At 42.1% G+C, this 23039-nt stretch overlaps 1 protein-coding gene across 1 annotated transcript in view; it reads left to right on the top strand.

The window, feature by feature from the left end:
* The window catches only part of MYOF (myoferlin), a 162316-nt gene that overhangs the window by 88942 nt on the left and 50335 nt on the right, over window positions 1–23039 (top strand). The window contains exons 20-26 of the mRNA XM_012801428.2: window positions 5087–5264; window positions 6717–6841; window positions 9041–9147; window positions 12042–12234; window positions 13485–13640; window positions 17262–17393; window positions 21438–21601. Coding sequence (XP_012656882.1) covers window positions 5087–5264; window positions 6717–6841; window positions 9041–9147; window positions 12042–12234; window positions 13485–13640; window positions 17262–17393; window positions 21438–21601 — 1055 coding nt within the window. The remainder of the gene's footprint in view (window positions 1–5086; window positions 5265–6716; window positions 6842–9040; window positions 9148–12041; window positions 12235–13484; window positions 13641–17261; window positions 17394–21437; window positions 21602–23039) is intronic.

The following is a 23039-nucleotide window of genomic DNA, read 5'->3' as shown; positions in this document are numbered from 1 at the left end:
AGGACGTGGGCACACTTAAGCCCCCAGGAGCCCCCAGAGAGAGTGAGAGGAACAGGTCTGTGCCACCCTGACAGAGGATTAAATGAGTTCAGTCGACCTAGAAGGTAATCATGACCCCCATCCATCTTATGCAGGTCTCACATTCTGAGTCATATGCAAATAACAAAACTTTTTAGTAGGGCTGAAAAGAATGCAGCAAAGGGCAGGCTGGTTGCCAAAGAGCCAAGTGGCCCCACCTTCCTAGCACAGAGCTGATCTGTTGCTCCAGGTTGGCCTGGTCAGGAGATACTGCAGCGCAGGACAGATGCAGCATGTCCATCTCGGCCACCTGCACAGGAGGAATCAGGCAGGTAGATCAAGTGTTACAAACCGAGGAGCCTTCCAACACCCACTGGCTTCTGGACCTCTACCCTGCCACCAGAGGACCGAGCTTCTGTCTCTGTGATCTGGGATCTATTCTTGGATTACTTCCTCCCTGCTCTTCCTCCCAGTCTTCTTGTGTGCTATTTCAAGAGCAAGTGAACTACAAATAATTCAATACACATAGGCAAAGAAGCTTGTTTCATGGACTTTAGTAAAAATAAAAGCACAAAATAAAAATAGCCAACAACATAAAAGCCCATAACATGTGAACAGTATGTTGAGAGCCTCCCTGTGAACCTTCTCCTGCTCAGCTAGAACCTCCTGAAATCTCCCACTGTTCTGGCCCCCAGTGAGGCTCAGCAACTAGTGCTAGAAACAGCGCCTTCAGATTCTTGTACCTGCTCCACTGCTCCACTGCTCCAGCCGTGTTTAGTTAACAGACCAAAGGTGGCAAGTTGGGCAAACTGTGGCACCTAGTCTCCTTGTCACTGACCACAGCCATTTTCAAGAATAGTAACAAGATGGCTGCTAAATTGGCGATTCTCTGACAGTCTTTACCAGTCTTCTCCTTAACAAAAATCACCTCCCACCCCAAACTTACTTCTGAAACTACTCCATCCCTCCTTCTCTACAGCATGCACTAGTCACCGATGATCAGGAAGAGAGCTCCAAGGCCCTACCCAAAGAAGCATCCATGGTGTCCAACAGACCATAACTTATAGGCTTTCACTCCCGTGTTGTAGGCAGTTTTGTGTTCATGCTACTGAGGGTGGGTCCAGAACAAAAGCTGGGGCTCTGGACTTCTCTAAAGGGAGCTTTGTTCCTTCCTCTCTCCACCTCTTTGTGCCCCAGGCAGAGGGGAAGTGGGAAAGGGCTGTGGCCAGCAGCTCTCCCCTACCCTGGGGCAGGTGAGCCTATGGTGGAGGTAGATGCTCCTCATGGATTTGGGACTTGCAAAAGGTCCAAGGAGAGGCCCATTTTCAGCGGCTCACTCACAGTGCGGACTCACTCTGTTGGGAGTTATGATGATGATCAGAAGCCCAAGCTAATGTTTTCATGGCTAAGACTCTCTGGGGTAAGGGTCCTATCAGGGATTCTGCAGGCGGTGGTGCAAATTCTGTATGAGAACTTCCAGGGAAAGCTAAAAAACCATGCTTGCTCAGCTGGAAGTGTGCAGGGCACTACCAGCCCGGCCAGAGGCATCATCCTCACCCCTCTGCGGAGGCTTCCCATGGACCTTCTCTGTCCTCTGCAGCCCCCGGCTTACATAGCACTCATTTTCTTCCGGACTCTGAGTCAGGGGTCAAACTTTGTTTCCCATGTTTAACTCCTTCTCTTCCCCTGTGTCATCCTAGGTGGTTTACAAAGAAGAAGTTGTGCTGTTATATTTAAATTCTGACTAATACAAATAACTTCCTCATTTTTAATTTTTACACAATTCAAATTCAAACCCAGAATTTCCATAGCATTCCTTATCCGTGAATAGTTCAAAGAGGCTTGGTTGTGGGTAGTTTAGCAGAGCTCTTGATGGATAGCCTAAGTCCTCTCAGGCCCTTTCTACCAAAGTGACAATGGACTAAGGTAGAGAAGCTTTTAAACTCACAATGTCCGGGCTAGAGCTTCCAGATAGTTCAATATGCAGTTAGGTTGCAAGCCAGGGTTTTAGACAGACTTTTAGAAAGATCGAGGCTTAGAAGGGTTTCAAAACCCTATTGGAGCATTCTATTATACCATGTCAAGAATTCTTTTAACCAGAATGGAGATTTCATAATAGTGAGGTGTCCAGGGTGTTTCAAGACCACAAACAACAGTCACTGTCAGAAGTTTTTAAAACCATACTCAAAAAATTCAAAATAGAACTCCCATATGATTCAGTAATTCCACTTTGGGCTGTATGCCCCAAAGAATTGAAAGCAGGGACCTGAACAGATATTTACACACCCGTGTTCATAGCTGTGTTATTTACAACAGCCAAAAGCCAGCAGCAGCCAGGGGTCCGTCAGGGCATAGACAAGCAAAATGTGGTATATTCCCACAGTGAAATACTATTCAGTCTTAAAAAGGAAAGAAATTCTGACACCTGCTACAACATGAATGGACTTCAAAGACATTATGTTAAGTGAATTAAGTCAGACAAAAGGAGAAATACTGCATGATTTCTCTTATGTAAAGTACCTAGGATAGTTGAATTAATAGAGACAGAGAATAGATTGGTCATTGTCTGGGCCTAGGGGGAGGGGGACATAGAAGGTGATTGGTTAATGGTATACAGTTTCAGTTTAGTAAGATGAGAAGAGTTCTGTTAATGGATGGTTGGTAATCGTAGAATGACTGTGCCAATGTACTTTAATGCCATTGAACTGTACATGTAAAAATGGAAATTTTATATTACCTATATTTTACTACACTTTTTTTTTCTTTTTGAGACAGAGTCCCATTAGGGTATCCTGGCATCAGCTAAGCTCACAGCAGTCTCAAACTCCTGGGCTCAAGCAATCCTCTTGCCTCAGCCTCCAGAGTAGCTGGCAATAGAGGTGTCCACTGCAATACCCAGCTAATTTTTTCTGTTTTTAGTGGAGACAGGGTCTTGCTGTTGCTCAGGCTGGTCTCTAATCCTTGAGCTCAAGCAATCCTCCTGCCCAGCCTCCCAGAGTGTTGGGATCACAGATGTAAGCCACCACATCTAGCCTACCACACTTTTTTTTTTTTTAAGGCCTTTGTAAGGCCTGGAGCAGTGGCTGTAATCTCAGCACTCTGGGAGGCCAAGGTGGATGGATTGCCTGAGCTCACGAGTTCGAGACCAGCCTGAGCCAGAGCAAGACCCCGTCTCTAAAAATAGCTGTGCGCTGTGGTGGATGCCTATAGTCCCAGCTACTCAGGAGGCTGAGGCAGGAGAATCACTTGAGCTTAAGAGTCTGAGGTTGCTGTAAGCTATGATGCCACGTCATCATGTTACTGGGGGCAATGAAGTGAGACTCTATCTAAAAAAATAAAATAAAATGAAATGAAGAAGCTTTGTGAAAGGTTAACTGAGTCCTTCTGTAAATGTATAAGCATATTCTTATATCACACAAGCCAGAAGACCCATCCTCGATCGTGGTTCATTTTAGTGAACAAAAGCCATGGTGTGGATAGATAATGAAGGAAAGGAAAATCAGTTAATAAATATCTAGAGGGGTCAAGTAATTTTTATTAACATCCAAGAAGTGAAAGTTATCACTACTTTGTGACCTAGATTGTAGTACCTGAATTAATAGCAAAGAAGCAATGGAAAAAAATATGTCAGCAAAAAAGTCATCATATGCCAAAGTTTGATACTTATGTGGCCTCCATATCTCAAACAGAAGGACTAAAGAGCTAGAGTTCACTCACAGCTTTTGAACCAAGCTTGCTGTGGCTAGAAATTCATCAAGGAGTTTGAGTGCGATCACTCATGGGTCTCACAAGTTCACAGGTGGAGCACATAGCCAGTGGGCAAGCACCCTGGACACCAGTGGGGCTCTGGAGCAGACTCTGGTTGTGGACAGTATTAAAGGGCAGAATGCATAGGACCCAAGGAAGTATAATGATTTAAATCATCACACAGCTGTTTGACTGACGAAGGCAGAGTGCCTGTGGATCAGTGGGGATATAGTTCATAAAGAAGGAGTGATGCCGTCTGGGCAAGGACATGGGGCAGGATGTGGGCTCAAGAGATTTCATGTGCTGGTCAAGGAAGGTCCGAAGGGCTCATGGTCATTTCTGCTGGGTGGATAGATCCTCAGTGTGGTTATTGCGTGCCCTCTCTTTAGCTGTCTCACACAGATACGCTCACTAAATAAGTAATTTAGAAAGAGAGGAAGTCTGATTTCCATTTCAGAAAAAGAAATTTTGCATTTCATTTATTTTTAAATCTGGCATCAAAAATATTTTTATCTCTGACTCTGTGCCTGTAGCTCTGTGGCTAGAGCGCCAGCCACATACACTAGAGGTGGTGAGTTCAAGCCCAGGCCAGGCCTTTCAAACAGCAATGACAACTACAAGCAAACAAAGTAGGGTGCTGTGGCAGGTGCCTGCAGTCCCAGCTCCTTGGGAGGCTGAGGCAAGAGAATTGCTTAAGCTTAGAAGTTTGAGGTTGCTGTGAGCTGTGACACCACGACACTCTACTGAGGGCAACATAGTGAGACTATCTCCAAAAAAAAAAATATATATATATATATATATATTTTGTTTCTAATTAGAAAATTAATAAACAATTCAAAAAATTAAAAATGTATTAGTTAGAAAGTAAAGTTTGCTATAATCTCTATCTTCCCCAACATAACTACTCTTAACGATTTGAGTTATATTCTTCCGGACCTTCTCCATGCATAATGAGAATATTAAAATATATATATTTAATGGATTCAGGAAAAATATACTCTTTTTTCAGTGTTTGCATGTATGGATCTATTTAAGTCCTTTTATGAACTTTTATTCTATTGTATGGATAGAACACAATCTACACTGAGATATAATTGTATTGTTTTCTTTTTTTCTATTTTAAGCAACTCTGCAATGAACATCCTAGAACTTCTATCTTTGCTCAGTTAATGTGATTTCAAGGGGAACTGCTGTGCTGGGTCCAAGAACATTTTCCCCTGGTGTTTAATTATTAAGTTTAGAATTTCTTCTGTTACAAATTCATGTGTAAATAAGGGCAAAAGCAGTTTCCCTGAGCCTTACACCTGCTCATACTTTACAGAAATACCAGCGAAGACGGAAGTACAGCCTGTCCGCTGTCTTCCATTCAGCCACCATGCTGCAAGACGTTGGGGAGGCCATTCAGTTTGAAGTCAGCATTGGGAACTACGGCAACAAGTTTGATGCGACCTGTAAGCCTTTGGCATCAACCACTCAGTACAGCCGTGCCATCTTTGATGGTAAGATTGGCACCCTCTGCATGTTTATGGTGGGTGCCCCTCGGGACAGGAAGCACGTGCTCTATCCTCCCTGTGGCAGCCATTTCCCCAACATATGATTAGTAGAAAGGAAAAATCTGAATGAGGAAGACAATGTATTTGGAGTTCAGACACCTTTGGGATTGGCCAGACCCCCAAAGTTGTGGGTCCCATTGCCAGGGGCTGACCCCCAATGCCCTTGACCAGCTTTAATGTTGGCTCTACCTTGTAAAGCCCTGAGATGATGACTCTGCTAAACATTGAGCTCCCCAGAGGCAGCTTCTGCCCCTGTGAAGCCCCAAATCTTTCTTAGATTCAGAAGCAGAAGTGGACTGGACTCCCTCAGGCCCTATAAAATCACCTTCTGGTCTTTGCTGTGTTACTGTTCAGCACTATGACCTCAACCACACCACTTATCTATCTAACTTCAGTTTCTTCATCTTCCCCAGAATTGTTGTGAGGATTCAATAGTTCTATTTGAACAAGATGGGTGAGAAATGGTCACTACTTTTAAAGAGCCTACATTCTAGTCTGTAAAATAAATCCCAACAGAGAGCACCCTAATAAAAATGGTGTGAGAATATAGAGACTGGAGAGAGGGATTCTGAGCAAATAACACAACTGTATTACCATAGTTTTTACCTAAGTTTTATACAAGCACTTTTAAAATATAAAATGCAGCTCAGCGCCTGTAGCTCAAGCGGCTAAGGCACCAGCCACGTACACCAGAGCTGGTGGGTTCAAATTCAGCCCTGGCCTGCCAGACAACAATGACAACTACAACCAAAAAATAGCCAAGTGTTGTGGTGGGCGCCTGTGGTCCCAGCTACTTGGGAGGCTGAGGAAAGAGAATTGCTTAAGCCCGGGAGTTGGAGGTTGCTGTGAAATGTGATGCCACGGCACTATATCCAGGGCAACAGCTTGAGGCTCTGTCTCAAAAATAAATAAATATAAATATGAAATGCCTTAGAAAACATTCTAATAATTCTTAATCACAGTAAGAGTATATAAGTAATACCAAACCCCATGAAGCCAGCTAAAGGTTTCAAAGAACAGAAAATTCTTTTCTTTTACCCTACTTCCAATAAAAATATCTGCATATCGGAACAGTTTGCAGGGACAAGCACCTTCAATTTAACCTCTGTGCTCTATTTTTTGCTGTTATGTTATGTAATCATCACTGATGTTCAGATACGTGACCTTGAATCACTAGAAGATCCTGAGGTTATTGTCCTCAGTTTACTGAGTATTTTAGACTTTCAAAACAGCCTAGACGAAGGAGAACTTTCCATCCCTCAGTTGCTTAATTGAATAAAATTAAAGATTCCAAGCATATGGTTTAATCAGCAGCTCATCAGTCTGCACATCTCTTTAATAAACATGTTGTCTATTTTAAGTGTCCGCTATTCACTGACCCCCTATGTTTTCTACCAGGGAACTACTATTATTACTTGCCTTGGGCCCACACAAAGCCAGTTGTTACCCTGACTTCATATTGGGAGGATATTAGTCATCGCCTGGACGCAGTAAACACTCTCCTAGTCATGATAGAACGCCTGGTAAGTTTATCTTTTCTACATGTCCTTTTCCCCAGAGAGAATTATGTATTAGTGAGGATGCAGGCTAGGCATAACACAGGGTCTCAAAATACAGCGGTCAACAAGGTAAGAGAGGTTTATCTAGGAACAGCTGAGGTAGGTGGTCCAAGCTAGTATGGAGGTTCAGTGGTATTTGGGGACGGAGGCTCTTTCCTCCTGGTTTTTTGGCCATCACTAAGGGGTTACCATTGTCTGCATAGTAAAGGTAGCTCACCACTACATCCAGCCTCCAGACTGAGAGAAGGGAGTGAGGGGAAGATGACACAGGCCTTTTCCTTCAAGGGAGAGACCTCGAAGTCACATGCTTGATTTCTACTCACTTTCTGTTGGACAGAACCCAGTCATACAGCCACATCTAACTATAAAGAAGTTGGGAAATACAGTCTTATGCTTGGACAGGCATATGCCCCAGTAAAAGTTTCCTACAGTGGAAGAGGGGAGGATGGGACATGTGGGAGGTGGTAGTGGGTAGAGTGGGAACTCAGATTCTCCCACAATTTGTGTGTGGAGAGTGATGAGCCGCATGCAACTCGTAGAGCTTTGCTGTTAATGCAGTGAAAAGTCTTCACTGTAGCAAGAAGTGGCAGTGGCTTAAAGGAACCAGTATCTAACAGTTTCCACCCTTTCTACAGATCAGAGGAACTTTCCCTGTTGGAGGTTGATGGGTTTCCTTTAGTGAAAACTGCATAGATATGATATCTGGGATTACCCATCTAGTTGACATTGGTCAACTAGATTGGTAAAGAGAAGGAGGATGTGTTTGGGATATTTCTAATTAAGTCAAAGATACTGAATTACTCCTATTTGATAAAATCCATCTGATATCAGTGTTTTGACTTCCAAATTCTATTAATATGCAATTTTTTTTAAGATCTAATCTTTACCAGGACTGATAGACTCTATGGAAAAATCTAAAAGTATTATTTTATGTTATAAAGACAATATGGAGGGATAATTATAGGTTTAAATTAACTTAATCATAATTGTTCATATGAGAAAGTTGCAATTAATATGCAATGTAGTTGTAATATTAATTCCCGGGGCTCAGAGGAATTCATGGAGAATGAGTCCCAGCTTTACTCTAATTATGTTCTGGATGTTCTTCAGCTTTTCTCATCCTGGCTCTTCTTATCCATTCTCTCCAAGCTGTCTTAATTCCATGCTACTCTGGACAGGATGGTGACTTTCCATGAAGAGGACTTTTGGTACTCATGGTGGGCACTCTCTCAACCTCTCTCTTGCAGATGCTCAAGGTGACACACAGTATGCTCTGGGCTTATCTTGTGCTTTCTCTGCCTTAGCCTTGGAATCACCATTTCTCCAAGGAGCTCTGTTTTCTTTTAATGGGGAATGGCATTTGATAACTAAATTCTTGCTATTACTGAAATGTTGCTTCCAGGCTTTCTCGGCAGGCAACTTGCGCACGAATGCACACACTTCCATTTATTTCTATATCCATCGATACACTAAGCACTGTGAGTCCATACAGAAACCTCCAATTCCAGTCCAATACCACAGTTTATTTATTAAGACTATATTTATATAGTCTTCCCTATCTCGTAATGATAACTTTCTTTTCCCACAATGAGAAATCTGGCTTTTGCTATCTTCAGTATATTTACTTATTTGTTTCATTGTAAGATCCATAGATAAACCACTGGGAAAAATAAGCCTACTAATTAGAATTCAGCAAGTTCATGGTTTTGGTTTTTGTTTTACCTCTGAGGGGACATAGCCAAAATATTGTGTTCAAAAGTTATGTGGGTTAGTTCAGTGTACTTATGTTATTCATCTGAAATACAAGTATGCCTATTTTGTTTCTGATTATATTCCATTTTAGGGTCCTCTCCCCTATCCTTGCTGGTTTCATTTTATTTGGTTTTTGAATATATAAGTATTTACACGGTTTCAGAGGTCAAACTATATGAAAAGGCTATTCTGTTACTTAAACATATTCCTATTAATTGCATTTTGGACAAAAATAAATAGTTCTAAGCTATGGTGAGTATGATTAACTAAAAAAAAACCTTTTGATTTTTTTGTAATTGAGCCTCTATGTATTAAAATTTTTGTTCTTTGAAAATATAAGTTTAACCTTTGCCAGGTATAGCAGCATGATGCACAATTGCCAATTATTTCCTCTTTTTCCCAATTCTTCAGCAATCAAATGTAGAGGCTCTAAAATCAGGGATACAAGGTAAAATTTCTGCAAACCAGCTGGCTGAATTGTGGTTGAAGCTGATAGACGAAGTTATAGAAGACACAAGGTATAGTGATCTTATTCCTAACTCAGAATTTCCAGCCGTGCACTTCTCCCGAAATTCTAAGACTATAAAAGCCTCTAGAATGGTTTCTAGTGTTTACCTAAAAAATGAATTTGAACTATTCAAGCATCTTAAATGGTCCTTGCTGGGAGGAGTCTCTGAATCAACACCAGGAAAAGCTCTACTTTCTGATTCGGTGCCAAGTATCGCTTCTCGGCCTTTTGGCTAAGATCAAGTGTGATTTGGTGCCAATTCTAAAGTAGCCTAGGGAGGCTGAGCCCCACACCCGGAAGCATGTCCAGGGCAGCCTCAGGAAAGGGGGGGAGGGGGCAAGTGTGTTCTCACCACTGCCCAGCTGTACAGCCATCCATGGATGCCCACTGCCTTGAGGAAGGGTGGCTCTGGGGGTGGAGCACCGATTTTACCATTTAGAACAATGTTCCTAATTCATAAACATATTGCTGAAAACAGCCTTTTCACTTATTCTTTTACTGAATGCCTAATGTACGTACGCTATGGCCGTCTGTTAGGCAAACCCCCTAGATTTGACTTGTACCAGGAAGCTTTTTGTAACTGTGACTTGGGGAAACAGCTTGGATCTTTTATCATTTGGAAATCAAAGGGGGAAGTGATTCACTGCAAACTCATTTTAAATATTAGCTAATAAAGCAGTGGACAGGGAAGTTCCAAAAGAAAAGCATCTTGAATGCTTTCGACAGGCTACTAGAGCCATGGCCTTTCCTCTCAGGCCTAATGCCTAAGTGTCCCTGTCTTCTTGCGCCTTCTAGTGGTTGATCCGGGTAATTAAAACGCAGTTGAAGTTGTACTGCTGGAGGCTAGTCCAGAATTTGAGAGCTGGATCCTAATGAACTTCTCCCCCAGTCTTCTTATTGTGTAGATGAGAAATCAGAGACCCAAAGAGGTTTCATGGCATGTCTGATGCCCAGAGTTGGGTTTACCAGCTCAGCCCCTTTTCCTGCTGCATGTCCTATAGTTTTGTCAAAAGTCTCTGGTGTGACTTTTGAGCTAACAGCTTCCAGATTTATTTTTGTCTCAAAGAATCACTTTGGGGACTTAACCCTTCAAATGTATTGCCACCGTTTTTTGTTTTTTATTTTTGAGATAGAGTCTTACTCTGTCACCCTGGGTACAGTGCCATAGCAACATAGCTCACAGCAACGTCAAACTCTTGGGTTAGAGAAATCGTCTTACCTTTACCTCCTGAGTAGCTGGGACTACTGGCAGGCAGCCATGATGCTGGCTAGTTTTTCTGTTTTTAGTAGAGACCAGAGTCTCACTTTTGCACCAGCTGGTCTTGAACTCCTGAACTCAAGCAATTTACCCAACCCCCCAGCCTCCTGGAGTGCTAGGATCATAGGCATAAGGCACTACACCTGGCCTGCCATAGTTATTAATGAATCCAAACTGAAACATTTGTTAATAACTTTTATATAGAAAATGTCTAAGAATTTTAAGGTTTATAGAGAAAGTCACAGACATATCTATTTATGCTTCTGATATGAGCTGTTTTTCAAGTATCAAATTGGAATCTTTTTTAACTTTCTGTAGCAGGAAATTCAATGTTTAAAAGAAGTCATGCCAGAACTTCCTTCATTTAAGAAGCTAGGTGAAATTCAAGTGGGCGGAAATTCCAGGTGGGGACAATGCCCTAGAACTTCCTGAAACTGGCGACGCCCTCACCCTGTGTCCCACCAGATGCCATAATGGGAGGGGAGGCTTGGCAGCAGTGGCCAAATTCTGGCCCCAGCTCGGCTGGTCTTGGATGCCCTGGTGGGTCCAGTCACTACACTTCCCAGTTCTTATTTTAAATGGAGCCTTGGCCTCCACAAGTGAGGCTCCTGAGCTGCTTTGAGAATCTAATGATGAAGATGACAATGAGGTGATGACGATGATGATGCCAGCATTATTTTGGTTTTACAATGCAACTGTTCCAACTGTTCTCCATATAGTAATTCATTTCCTCACCATAAAAGGTGTTTCTCACATTTGAAGACAAGAGAACAGAAGTGTAAGTGATGGTCAAGATTACAGAGCTAGTGAAGTGTGGAGCCACAGTTAGTACCCAAATAGTTGGTGCTAAAACCCACATTCACCATTACATCACACTGCATGTTAACACAGACACACACAATTTTCTTTATAAGTTTCAGGGTCTTACAGACCTTCTGAGGCTCACCTATAGACTGCCTAAGTATCCCTGGTCCCTAAGTTAAGAACCCTTCAGCTAAACAGTATCTAACCTCCCTTCCTCTCCCAACATTTTGATTCTAGGAAGCAAAAGAGAGGAAAGCCAGTTTTTCTCAGCTGTTGGGCCTTAGGTTAATCCCTAAGTCTTTTTTTTTTTTTTTTTTGAGACAGAGCCTCAAGCTGTCCCCCTGGGCAGAGTGCCGTGGCATTACAGCTCACAGCAACCTCCAACTCCTGGGCTCAAGCGAGTCTCCTGCCTCCGCCTCCCAAGTAGCTGGGACCACAGGCGCCCGCCACAACGCCCGGCTATTTTTTGGTTGCAGGCGTCATTGTTGTTTTGGCGGGTTTGGCCTGGGGATTCAAACCCGCCACCTTAGGTGTACGTGGCTGGCGCCTTAGCCGGTTGAGCTATAGGCGCCGAGCCTAATCCCTAAGTCTTAAAATTGCCTTGGGATTTCAATCCTCCTATATTTCTCATGAATATTAAGAGATTGGCAGGTCTGCTCTGACAATGCCAGATACACTCAGATTCACGTTAAACTGGCAATGCTTGTGGAATCAGGAGATGGATGTGGTTTGCAAGATGGAAACCTAACATAAATGAACTCAACAGTTCTTTCTTTCTTCCTTTCTTCCCTTCCCTTCCCTTCTCTTTCTTTCTTTCTTCTTCTTCTTTTTTTTTTTTTCAGGTACACATTGCCTCTCACGGAAGGAAAAGCCAATGTCACAATTCTGGACACTCAGATCCGAAAGTTGCGGTCCAGATCTCTCTCCCAGATACACGAGGCTGCCGTGAGGATGAGGTCTGAAGCCACAGATATAAAGTCCACACTGGTGGAAATTGAAGACTGGCTTGATAAATTAATGCAGCTGACTGAAGAGGTAGGACCTTTAAACTACATTAACGTCACCTGATATGGAAGAAGGATTCTATGGAATGGCACCAAGGATGAAAGTGGCGGAAGGAGAATCTTCTGCATTATCTTGGATATTGAGCAGTTCTGATAGGTTATAAAATTCAAGCACTTACTAGGCTGGAAATGTTAATGGATAATGGGGATGAATATCATTGAAATAAGGGCAAGAGAAGAATTCGAGTTGGTGATCTTCGAAATGTTTCCAAAGGGGACAAATCATCATATTTTCTGACAGAGAATAATCTAAATGATGATGTAGCAGATCTATGTAGTACAGAGGATTAAAATGTCAGCTTTGGTTGGGGTCATGAAGACCTGGGTTGAATCCAGGATCTACCCTGGGTAACTTTGGGCAAGTTATTCAACCTCTCTAAACCTCAGTTTCCCAATCTGTAAAATAGAGATAAGCATACTGCTTGCTTGGTAGCATTGTTGTGTGAAGATTTAGAGAAGACAAATGGAAAGGGTGTGGCCCAGTGCAGGGACACAGGAGGCTCTGCATGAATGTTGACTGCCACTGTCCTTTAGAGATCAAAGGAGAAGGCTGGATTGTATTTGTGGGTAGAAATACATTTGAGAAAACACAGAATTATAGGTAGTTTTTATTTTCTACTTTGTATGTTTTGGTGCTCCTGCTGTTTTCTATGGTGAACTTAAACCTCCTTTATAATCAGAAAAAAAGTAGTTTTTTTTTTTTGAAAGAACAGATTTTATTGACAGATTAAAAGATAAGATAGATAAGGAAGCCTCTGCTACACTGAAGGGGGGCCCCAAGCGGTAGCTTATGTGGGCCAGAAAAAAAGAAGTTTTTAAAAACTAAATTTCAGATTTGGCAAATTTTGGATCATGAGACAGAGGCACTGTGTCTGGTAAAACATGCAACCTGTGACCCTTTGACTGCTACTGGTGGCTTTCTTTAAACGATGCTTGAGATACAAGGGAGTATTTCCTAAAATACCTCTCAGAGCAGAGTAGATCGGGCTTTTGTCAGGTCAAAATGCCTCTCTGCTTCCCTCTTTTCCCTTTGGCCAGCCCCAGCCCACTTCCCCGCTTCACAGGTGCACGGTGTGATCTTTGAAAATATGAGTCTCAGGATCTGGGTCAGAGCCGTCACCACAGCATTTCGTTGCTAAATGGCACCCCGAGGGTCCAGTCTGCCGGGTCTTCAGTCTGACTGTAACTTTGCCTCCTCTTCCCTTCTACCCTGGCAACCAGCCTCAGAACAGCATGCCTGACATCATTATCTGGATGATCCGGGGAGAGAAGAGACTGGCCTACGCGCGGATTCCCGCACATCAGGTCTTATACTCCACCAGCGGTGAGAGTGCCTCTGGGAAATACTGTGGGAAAACCCAAACCGTCTTTCTGAAGGTACACGTCTTCCCCGCCTAATGTGAAATATACTCGACTACAAACCTGTATTCTGGAGAAGGGGCTGCGTTTTGTACTTTGTGGATATTGAATGGCTCGGGTGATTGTGATTAATTCCAGCACATTCAGGTCCCTTCCTCTTAGGCAATAATTCCCAGAGAGTGACCTGAGGTTGACTGGCTTTCAATCAAGTGAAGATGTTTTTGTGACCGCAGTATTAACATGGCACCGTGAATGCTTTGCTTTCTGGCAGGGATTCTCCACTTACTTCTACTGTCTCATGCCAGGCAGTGCGTTTCTTCCCTTTATGCTAGTTGAGTGTTGGAGAAAAAAAGAAAGTAGTATACATAGTCCACGGAATCTATGATTCTAGCGGAATCTATGATTCTAGCCAAATGGGTCCTCAAACGGAAACATTTTGATACTTCCTGCTTTAAGGCTGAGATTCTGAATATTTTTAGAGTTGTAGACTCTCATGAAAGCTATTGGTCCTCTTCTTCAGGAGAATGCACTTTGGCTGTGCATCCAATATTTTGCGCAGAATTCAAGAGCTTCATAGACCCCCTAACCCCATCTCAGAAGCCTGTATCAATAGCTGCTCTGTGTGTGCCCATGGGGAAACAAAGGAGGATCTCAGGCTGGAAACAAAGAAATCAGAATAGTTCTCATCTATACATTTGGACATCCTTTCTCTGACCAACCCCGACTGGAGTTCTTTGGATTTAAGGGAGAGAAATAAAAATCAAGAGAAAAAGCCGAGTCCAGGGGACCCTCTTAAAACAAGGAGATATCTGCCAACTTTTAATAAATTTACTCACTGCTCTTTAATCAGGAGGGCGTAAATAGAATCAGAGTGATTATCTGCTTTCAAGTATCACTTGGCAGAATAAATTTTACTTAAGATAGAATCTCAATTATAATTGACCTCAGCAGTGGGTGGAAGCAAACTGATTAATAAATAAAACTTCACAGGGGGTGGGAAGGGAGACAAAGGCATTTTCTCTCTGTTAGGTTTTAGAACTCAGTAGATAAACAGCAAAATGCTTTTAAGAGAATGTTTTATATATTTATTGATTTTGTTAATACTCATTATAGAGTTTAGGGAGTATTAATTCCATGAGTTTTTTGTTCTTGGGCCCCCTTTGTACTTAAAAAAGAATGAATGAAGATTCCAGAGAGCTTTGATTTATGTGGGTTATATCTATCAATATTTATTGTAATAAAAATTAGAACCAGGCTGGGCACCATGGCTCATACCTATAATCCTAGCACTCCAGGAGGCTGAGGTGAAAGGATCCCTTGAGGTCAGGAATTTGAAACCAACCTGAACAAGAGTGAGAGTCTGTCTCTACTAAAAATAGAAAAATTAGTGGATGCCTATAGTCCCAGCTACCCAGGAGGCTGAGGCAGGTGGATGGTTTGAACCCAGAGGTTTGAGGTAAGCAAGGCTAATGCCATAGCAATCTAGCCTGGACAACAGAGTGAGACCCTGTCTTTTTAAAAAAAAAAAAAGAAAGAAAGAAAGAAAAAAGAAAGGAAAAAGAAATTGAAACTGAGAAATTTAAAAAATATTTATTAATTTATTTAACAATAACAATAATAAACCCATTATTAACATAAAGTACATATGAATTACATATTTAATTTAAAATGTTAACATAAATTATATATTTTTATGAATTATAACTATATTTTTTGTAAAAAGTCGGAAAGCAGAGTGATAACATTTTACATTTTTGCAAACTTCTTGAATACCTTGCTTAACAGAAAATATAATTGGATTCCCAGAAATACTTGTTGCTTAAGTTGACAGAATAGGTTATTTGGTTGAATTGCATGAAGAGAATCCAGCCTCATGTAGATATATAATTGGGAAAGGAAGGAGTATTATTACAACCTTTTTGGATAGTATTCACTTTTGCCAAACTAACACCAAACTCAAGTGGTAGCTTTTAAGAGGTTGCCATGTAAAATCTGAAACCGTATCAATTTTTCATTCTTAGTTTCATTAAAATCTATTGGTTGTTCTTGAACTTTGACTCTTTCACCCATTCATGATTTTGTAACATCAAGTACAATCATTGGAAAATATTGGTTCGCTGAGTTATGCAGATATTCCCAATGTTGATGCATTTCATCATAGAATATTGGAAAAACTTACTTTTTTACATTTTTTAAATTTTTTCTATTTTTTTTTTTTTTTAGTAGAGGCAAGATCTTGCTCTTGCTTAAGGTGGTCGAGAACTCCTGAGCTTTTAGTGTTCCTCCCATGGTGCTAGGATTACAGACACGAGCCACTGTGCCCAGCCTAGATTTAAATTTTGCTAATTCATTTGCATTTAATCTTTTTTTTTTGTAGTTTTTGGCCAGGGCTGGGTTTGAACCCGCCACCTCCGGCGTATGGGACCGGCGCCCTGCCCTTTTGAGCCACAGGCGCTGCCCTTTTTTTTTTTTTACATTTTTTAATGACTTATCAGAAATGTCTTTCTGTGTTGGGAAGCTATGAAGCTTACTGTGACAGACACAAATTTTCCAAAACTCAATTTTTTACTTGAAAGTTTGAATTTTGTCTTTGGCAAAAGCTATTTTCCTTGAAATAAGAAGCTCGCCATATGTTCAAGAAAATGTCTGCCCTAAACTCAAATCTAAATAGCCACATTTATCTGTCAATCATTGTTTTAAGTACAAATGGTATTTCATTTCTAAAAACTCGAATTCAACTGACAGCTCAAAAAGTTGTACAAGAACTTTTTCTCAAGACAGCCATCAGAGGCTAATTCCCAGCAGGAGTGGCTTGTGTGTTATTCCCCACTTCATCACACAAAATATTAAAAACACATGTACTCAGAGGTCTAGATTTAATAAGATTAGTCATTGTCACTGCATGGTGAAGAGAATTATTTAATAAAACTTTAATAAAACATTTTCTTTCCTTTATGGAGACTGCAGAGTTGCTATTATTTTTTAAGTTTTTTTTGAGACAGAGTCTCACTCTGGCACCCTGAGTAAAGTGCTGTGCTGTCATGGCTCACAGCAACCTCAAGCTCTTGGGCTCAAGCAATCGTCTTGGCTCGGGTTTTCTATTTTTAGTAGTAGCGGAGTCTTACTATTGCTCAGGCTGGTCTTGAACTCCTGAGCTCAAGCAATCCACCTGCCTGGGCCTCCCAGAATGCTAGGATTATGGGTGTGAGCCCCTGCACCGGGCCATCATTACCATTATTAATACTCCTGCTATTACTACGGGTACAGTTTGGGGTCACTGCTTTGAGTCCTGCTACAGGGCCAGGAATTTTATCCACTACTGCTTTTGCTCCATGAGTGCAAATGTCAATATGGTGAAGAAGACAAATACCAACTTAGAATTATTAGGAAAATTATTTTGACCTTCTGGACCTGCTGACAGGTCTGAGGCAGAATTCCATGGATCACACTCTAAGATTCACTGCTTTAGTTATTTTAATCTTAGCTATAGGGTCATTTGGAAATATTTTAACTAAAGCAAACATAAAATTAGACCGGTGTCAGCCGTGATTGCATGTTCAGTTTTGTTTGGACTTGAACTCAATGTCACAGTCCATGCTGTGCCTGATGTAACCGAACACATTATTATTCATCTCACAGTACCCACAGGAGAAAAACAACGGGCCAAAGGTGCCTGTGGAATTGCGAGTGAACATCTGGCTGGGCTTAAGCGCTGTTGAGAAGAAGTTCAATAGCTTTGCAGAAGGAACTTTCACCGTCTTTGCTGAAATGGTACATTTAATGATACCCTGATCTTTTCTTCTTTGGTGGGAGAAGGGGCACTTTTACTTTACACCCTTAGGGGAAACATTCACGTATGGCTAACATCACCAGCGCCGAAAACCCCATCCAAGGACCTTAACCGAAGGGCATAGGAGAAGATCCTCTTGAGGTTTTATTGTCAATAATGGAACACCTGGGTTGAACACCAGGGTTAACACCAGGAAGATTAACTCTTTTGAGTGATAACTCTAAGACGTGATCACCCCAATATCACCAGCAATACTGAAAATGGGTGCCCTTCTAGCTGTCAGAACTAGAATTCAATAATAGTCATATAAGTGCTAAGTAGAATATACACACACACTCACACACGCATATGCTCCTACCCAGGAAAAGAAGCACTTAAGATGCTCAGATCTGTTAGGCTTGCTTGTGGTGGAAGGTCTTTAAGCCAAAGGAGACCCATCCTACACTTAGGGACAGCCTCAGATGAGTTTGCCCAAGGACAAAGAAAATGCTACCTGAATACTTTCAGAAACAACACAGATAATTTGTAAAACCTTCAACGAGATTAAAGTCCACTTAGTTAATTGAAAGTCTCATTTTGATTAAACTAATGAAAACAATTTTCACAAATGTTTACAGCTAACAGTAAAGTTATTCGGATTTTTTAATGCTATTTTTAACTCAAAGTGCTTATTGAATTAAATTTACTAGATGTATTTTGGTGAGTCTTTTCTGACAATTTTCAGATAAGCTGCATCCTACAAGTAGACCTTCATGCTCAAATACATGCCCAGAAAACTATCTTCAATCTAGCTAATCTATAAACCAGTCCCTGCTACCTATCACTGTACCTAACTACTGGGCCAGGATTGTGGCTCTGATCTACTTGCTGGGCAAGAAAACTCATGCCCCCCCCCTTTTTGTAGTTTTTGGCTGGGGCTGGGTCTGAACCCACCACCTTCGGTATATGGAGCTGGCACCCTACTCCTTTGAGCCACAGGTCTGCCCCCCTGCCCATTTTTCATGCTTACTTTTTATTCATTAGATAATCTTGGCATGTAATGGTTCCCTATAAATGTTTATTGAATGAACAAATACATGATGATAGAATTTATTCACCCAACCATCCGTCTGTCCGTCCATCCATCCGTCCATCTAAGCTTTTAGGGCAGCAGTTCTCAACCTGTGGCTTGCAACCCATAGGAACTGTATTAAAGGGCCACAGCATTAGGAGGGTTGAGAACCACTGTTTTAGCGAGTGGTGTATTTATGCCAGGCACTGAGCCAAATGCTACAGGTGATGAAGAAGCCAAGCCTTGTCCTTAAAGATCTCAACATCAACTGCAGTGACTGTAAACTTGGTAAATGTGCAGACACACAGAACCAGCTGGGGATTCTGACTCTGTAGCTTAGGCTAGGTTAGGGATTAGCACCAGAGCTGATTCCAATGTGGGTAGATCTAGGGCATCCGTGGGCCACTTTAAGAAACATTGGAAAGCATAGGAGACAGGCACAAGCAGGTCCTTACAGCTCAGGCTTGGAAATGCAAATGGAGATAATAGGGGCATGTTGGAGGCCATTGGGAAGGCCTCAAAGGGAAGATGCTGATGTCCAGTCGGCCAGGCAGTGTGGGGTGGGGACACCAGGGCATATGCAGGAGACACTTGTTTCTTCCTTCCTGTAGGATTTCTTGGCATGCACCTGCCCTCCGACTCTGTGACTGTGGTCAAGCCTGGAGAAACCAGCCCTGAGCAACAATAGCCAGCCCAGGGGTCCCATTTCCAGATCCTTCTCTGCATAGAGTGGAACTCAAGCCTCAACTCATGCAGAGAGGTGATCCACCCATCGCAGTTGTAGTATATGACTTGCCTGCGAATACGGGGGGACATATTAATAATAATAGGAGTTTGGCTGGGTTTTGCTTTCATGTGCTAATACCAGAATTTAGTTATCTGTAAAATTTCCCCTCACAATTTCTGGGGGTCTGTGAGGTGCTTCACATGTGCTTGTTCATGGAATATTTTTGTCTTATCGCCCTGCCTCACTGCTGCAGGCTAAGGGCCACAGCCCTCAGAGCCATGGAGGCTCCATCTCCACGGCTACTGGTGGCCTCTCATCCATGTTAAGGTCTTGCCTGGATTTTACTGGAGCCATGCTGGTTTCTGAGCAGGAGCATCAGGAATGCTTTGCTCTTCCATTCTTTGTCCTTGTCACATGTCTGCAAGTCTCATTGTCCTTGTGAAAACAGCTCCTTTAGCTTCTGCCTGAAGCTCATCTTCCCTCCGGGCTCAGAGCCAGCATCTAAGACAAACACTGCTGTGTCCTCTGGATCCCAGTTTCCTAATCAGGCCCCTACTAGAATCTCTTTCCTCATCCTGCAGCCAAAACCTTTGCTATGTCTCATGCAAATCATCTTATCAGTGGGTTCATCAGCAGAACAATGGAAATTCCAGCTCGGGCCCAAACAGCCACAATCACCACACTGGCAAATCTCGATCCTCTCTATGGTGGATAGAGTGAAGAGCAGACCATCGGACATTTATAAATTCTAACTTGGAAAGGAATTCCCTGTAAACCAGGGTCTGCCACTGCTGCTAAACCTGCTTCCCAGAAAGGCTTGGTTTACCAGCCATGCCCGATAAGGAATTAAGCTTCACAAAGTTTAGGTCCTATAAGGACTAGGTAATAAAGGGCCTTCATGTTTCAGGAGGGTTCTTTGTAGACTGCCTGGGAAATATTCCATGAATTATATATTGTTCTTGTGGGTAAATGTGTCCCAAGTTCTAAACAGCAGATTTACAAATAAATTTTATTAGTCCACACATTCATAAGTTGAGAACTTTTATAGGTATTTAAAAGGTAAGGTTCACTTCTCTGAGGAAGACAGACAAATGGCTAACAAATATATGAAAAAATGCTCATTGTCCCTGATCATCATAGAAATGCAAATCAAAACCAATCTGAGATACCCTCTAACCCAGTGAGAATAGCCTACGTAACATAGGTCTAAAGTTGCAGATTCTGGTGCGAATGTGGATGGGGGAATACTTTTACACTGTTAGTGGGACTGCAAACTAATATAACCTCTTTGGAAAGAAGTATGGCGAATCCTCAAAGAACTCAAATTAGACCTCTCATTCGATCCTACAATCCCATTACTAGGCATCTACCCAGAAGAAAAAGAAATCATTTTATCATAAGGACATTTGCACTAGGTTGTTTATTGCAGCTCAGTTTACAATTGCCAAGATGAGGAAACATCCTAAATGCCATCAACACGGGACTGGATTAATAAGCTGTGGTATGATGTCTACCATGGAATACTATTCATCCATAAGAAAATGGATGAATAGATCTTTTGTATTAACCTAGATGGAGTCAAAGCATTCTTAGTAAAAAAAAAAAAAAAATAGAAAAGAAAGTATTCAATGTACTCAATACTGATATGAAGCCAGTAGACTATTGAGTACGCACCCACATAAGAGAAAAATACAATTCAATTCAAGTTGGGGGAGTGAGAGAGTGAAAGAGGGAGGGGCTCCCACCTAAGGGGCACAAAGTAAGGGTACATGGCACACTCTTGAGTGTGGGACACAACTACGAGAGGGGCTCTACCTAACAGATGCAAATATTATAACCTAGTTGTTTGTACCTGCACATTAACCTGAAATTAAAAAAAAAAATAAAAGGTTCAGAGAACTATTTTGAACCTTTCAAAATAATAATAGAAACAAGTAGCTTGCTATACCGCTATTTACAAAGCACTTTCATAAACAGTTGCACATTTGAACCACAGAACAACTCTGCAAGAGCGGTGGTGTTATCCCTGGTTTTCAGCAGAGAACTCCAAGCCTTAGAAAGATGAATTATTTAAAGTTGCAAAATCAGTAAGAGCCCCAGTTAGATCTGTATCTTCTGAGCATAAAGCTTTTTTGCTTTCGGTGGTTTTCTACCCTAAGTCCTAAATGACTTGAAAATTTGTGGGCTGGCTTTGGTTCTTGCTCTGTGATGATATTTCTCCCATTTTATTTCTTTTCTTTTTAATAGTATGAAAACCAAGCTCTCATGTTTGGAAAATGGGGCACCTCTGGATTAGTGAGACGTCATAAATTTTCTGATGTGACAGGAAAAATAAAGCTCAAGAGGGAATTCTTTTTGCCTCCGAAAGGCTGGGAATGGGAAGGAGAGTGGATAGTGGATCCTGAAAGAAGGTAAGTGTTCTGTTTTAGGAGGGGAAAAAAAAAAAAAAAATGGATATGGCTCGGCGCCTATGGCTCAACCGGCTAAGGTGCCAGCCACGTACACCTAAGGTGGCGGGTTCGAATCCCCAGCCCGGACCCACCAAACAACAGTGACAGCTGCAACCAAAAAATAACTGGGCGTTGTGGCGGGCGCCTGTGGTCCCAGCTACTTGGGAGGTGAGGCAGGAGACTCGCTTGAACCCAGGAGTTGGAGGTTGCTGTGAGCTGTAATGCCACGGCACTCTGCCCAGGGGGACAGCTTGAGGCTCTGTCTCAAAAAAAAAAACAAAAAAAATGGATGCCATGAAGACTTTCCCCAGAAATTACTAAATGGATTTTCTCTGTCATCATCCTTGATAATATTTCTATAGCACCCACTGAGCTGGAGTAAGTCTATAGAAATTCATGGAAAGTTGAAAGATGTCATGAGTGTCCCATGATGAGATAGACAAATACTTAGAAACTAACATTATGGAGAATTTATTATGTGTGAATGTGCCTATCAGCATTGACATCATCTTTTTTAATATTGACTACAGCCCCATGAGAGGGGTAGTAGCACAAATCATGACGGTTCTGGGATTATGTCCTATGGGAAACTAACAAGGTCGCCTGCCACAATTTCGTGGATGCTGGCAGGATGCAACTAACTGATGCCTGGGTCAGAAAGAAAGAAAGAACTTTATTGCCCACAGCAATGGCAATACCAGTTTCAACATTTTCTTTGGCTCTGCATGCCACTGCTCCCTCAGGGGAACAAGTAGAGGGCCAGATGACACTTTTACATGAACTGGATTGTGTTACAAGAGAGGAACCTTGAGCCGAAGGAACCCGAATTTTTTACAACGAACAGTAAGCAGGCAGGCCTGTTGTCCTGGAGACAGACCGTCTGTGTCTTCCAAAACTGTTCCCCATATAAATGTTCTTGAGAAGATTGTTAGTGCCTCACCTGGCAAGATGCGCAGAAATGCAAGAGACTTACAGAGAAGTGTCTCCCCACAAGAAGTAGTGTTAGCTCCAGCACGCAAGCAAGGAAGCTGGGATCTAGAGAGATTAAGGAACTTGTTCAAAGGCACGCAGCCTGTAAGCCGCAGAGCTGGGGTAGAACCCGAGTCTAGCCCGGGCTCCCAAACCAACACTTAGCTGTTATTCTGAGATGTCTGCAAGAAGCAGTAGAAGGTACATTTTAAATGGTGAATTGCATGAAATGTGAGTTATAGCTCAAAAGCTGTTACTAAAAAGAAAGAAAAACTCATCAATGTAAGGGGAAAGCATGTTTCCCCTGGAGTCTAGATTTCTAGATGTTGCCAGCAGCATTGGAGCTAGCGCCCCCTCTTCTCTCTGCCTTGTGACAGCACACTTGGGTTTGGGGGACACCACCTTATGAAGTGGGATCTTTTTTTTTTTT

Source organism: Otolemur garnettii, unplaced genomic scaffold, assembly GCF_000181295.1.
Source record: "Otolemur garnettii isolate 467f Iridium unplaced genomic scaffold, OtoGar3 scaffold00008, whole genome shotgun sequence".
In the NCBI taxonomy this organism is placed as follows: domain Eukaryota; kingdom Metazoa; phylum Chordata; class Mammalia; order Primates; family Galagidae; genus Otolemur; species Otolemur garnettii.
The sequence above is the reverse complement of the archived record's forward strand: the minus strand, read 5'-3'. Positions and strand labels throughout refer to the sequence as shown.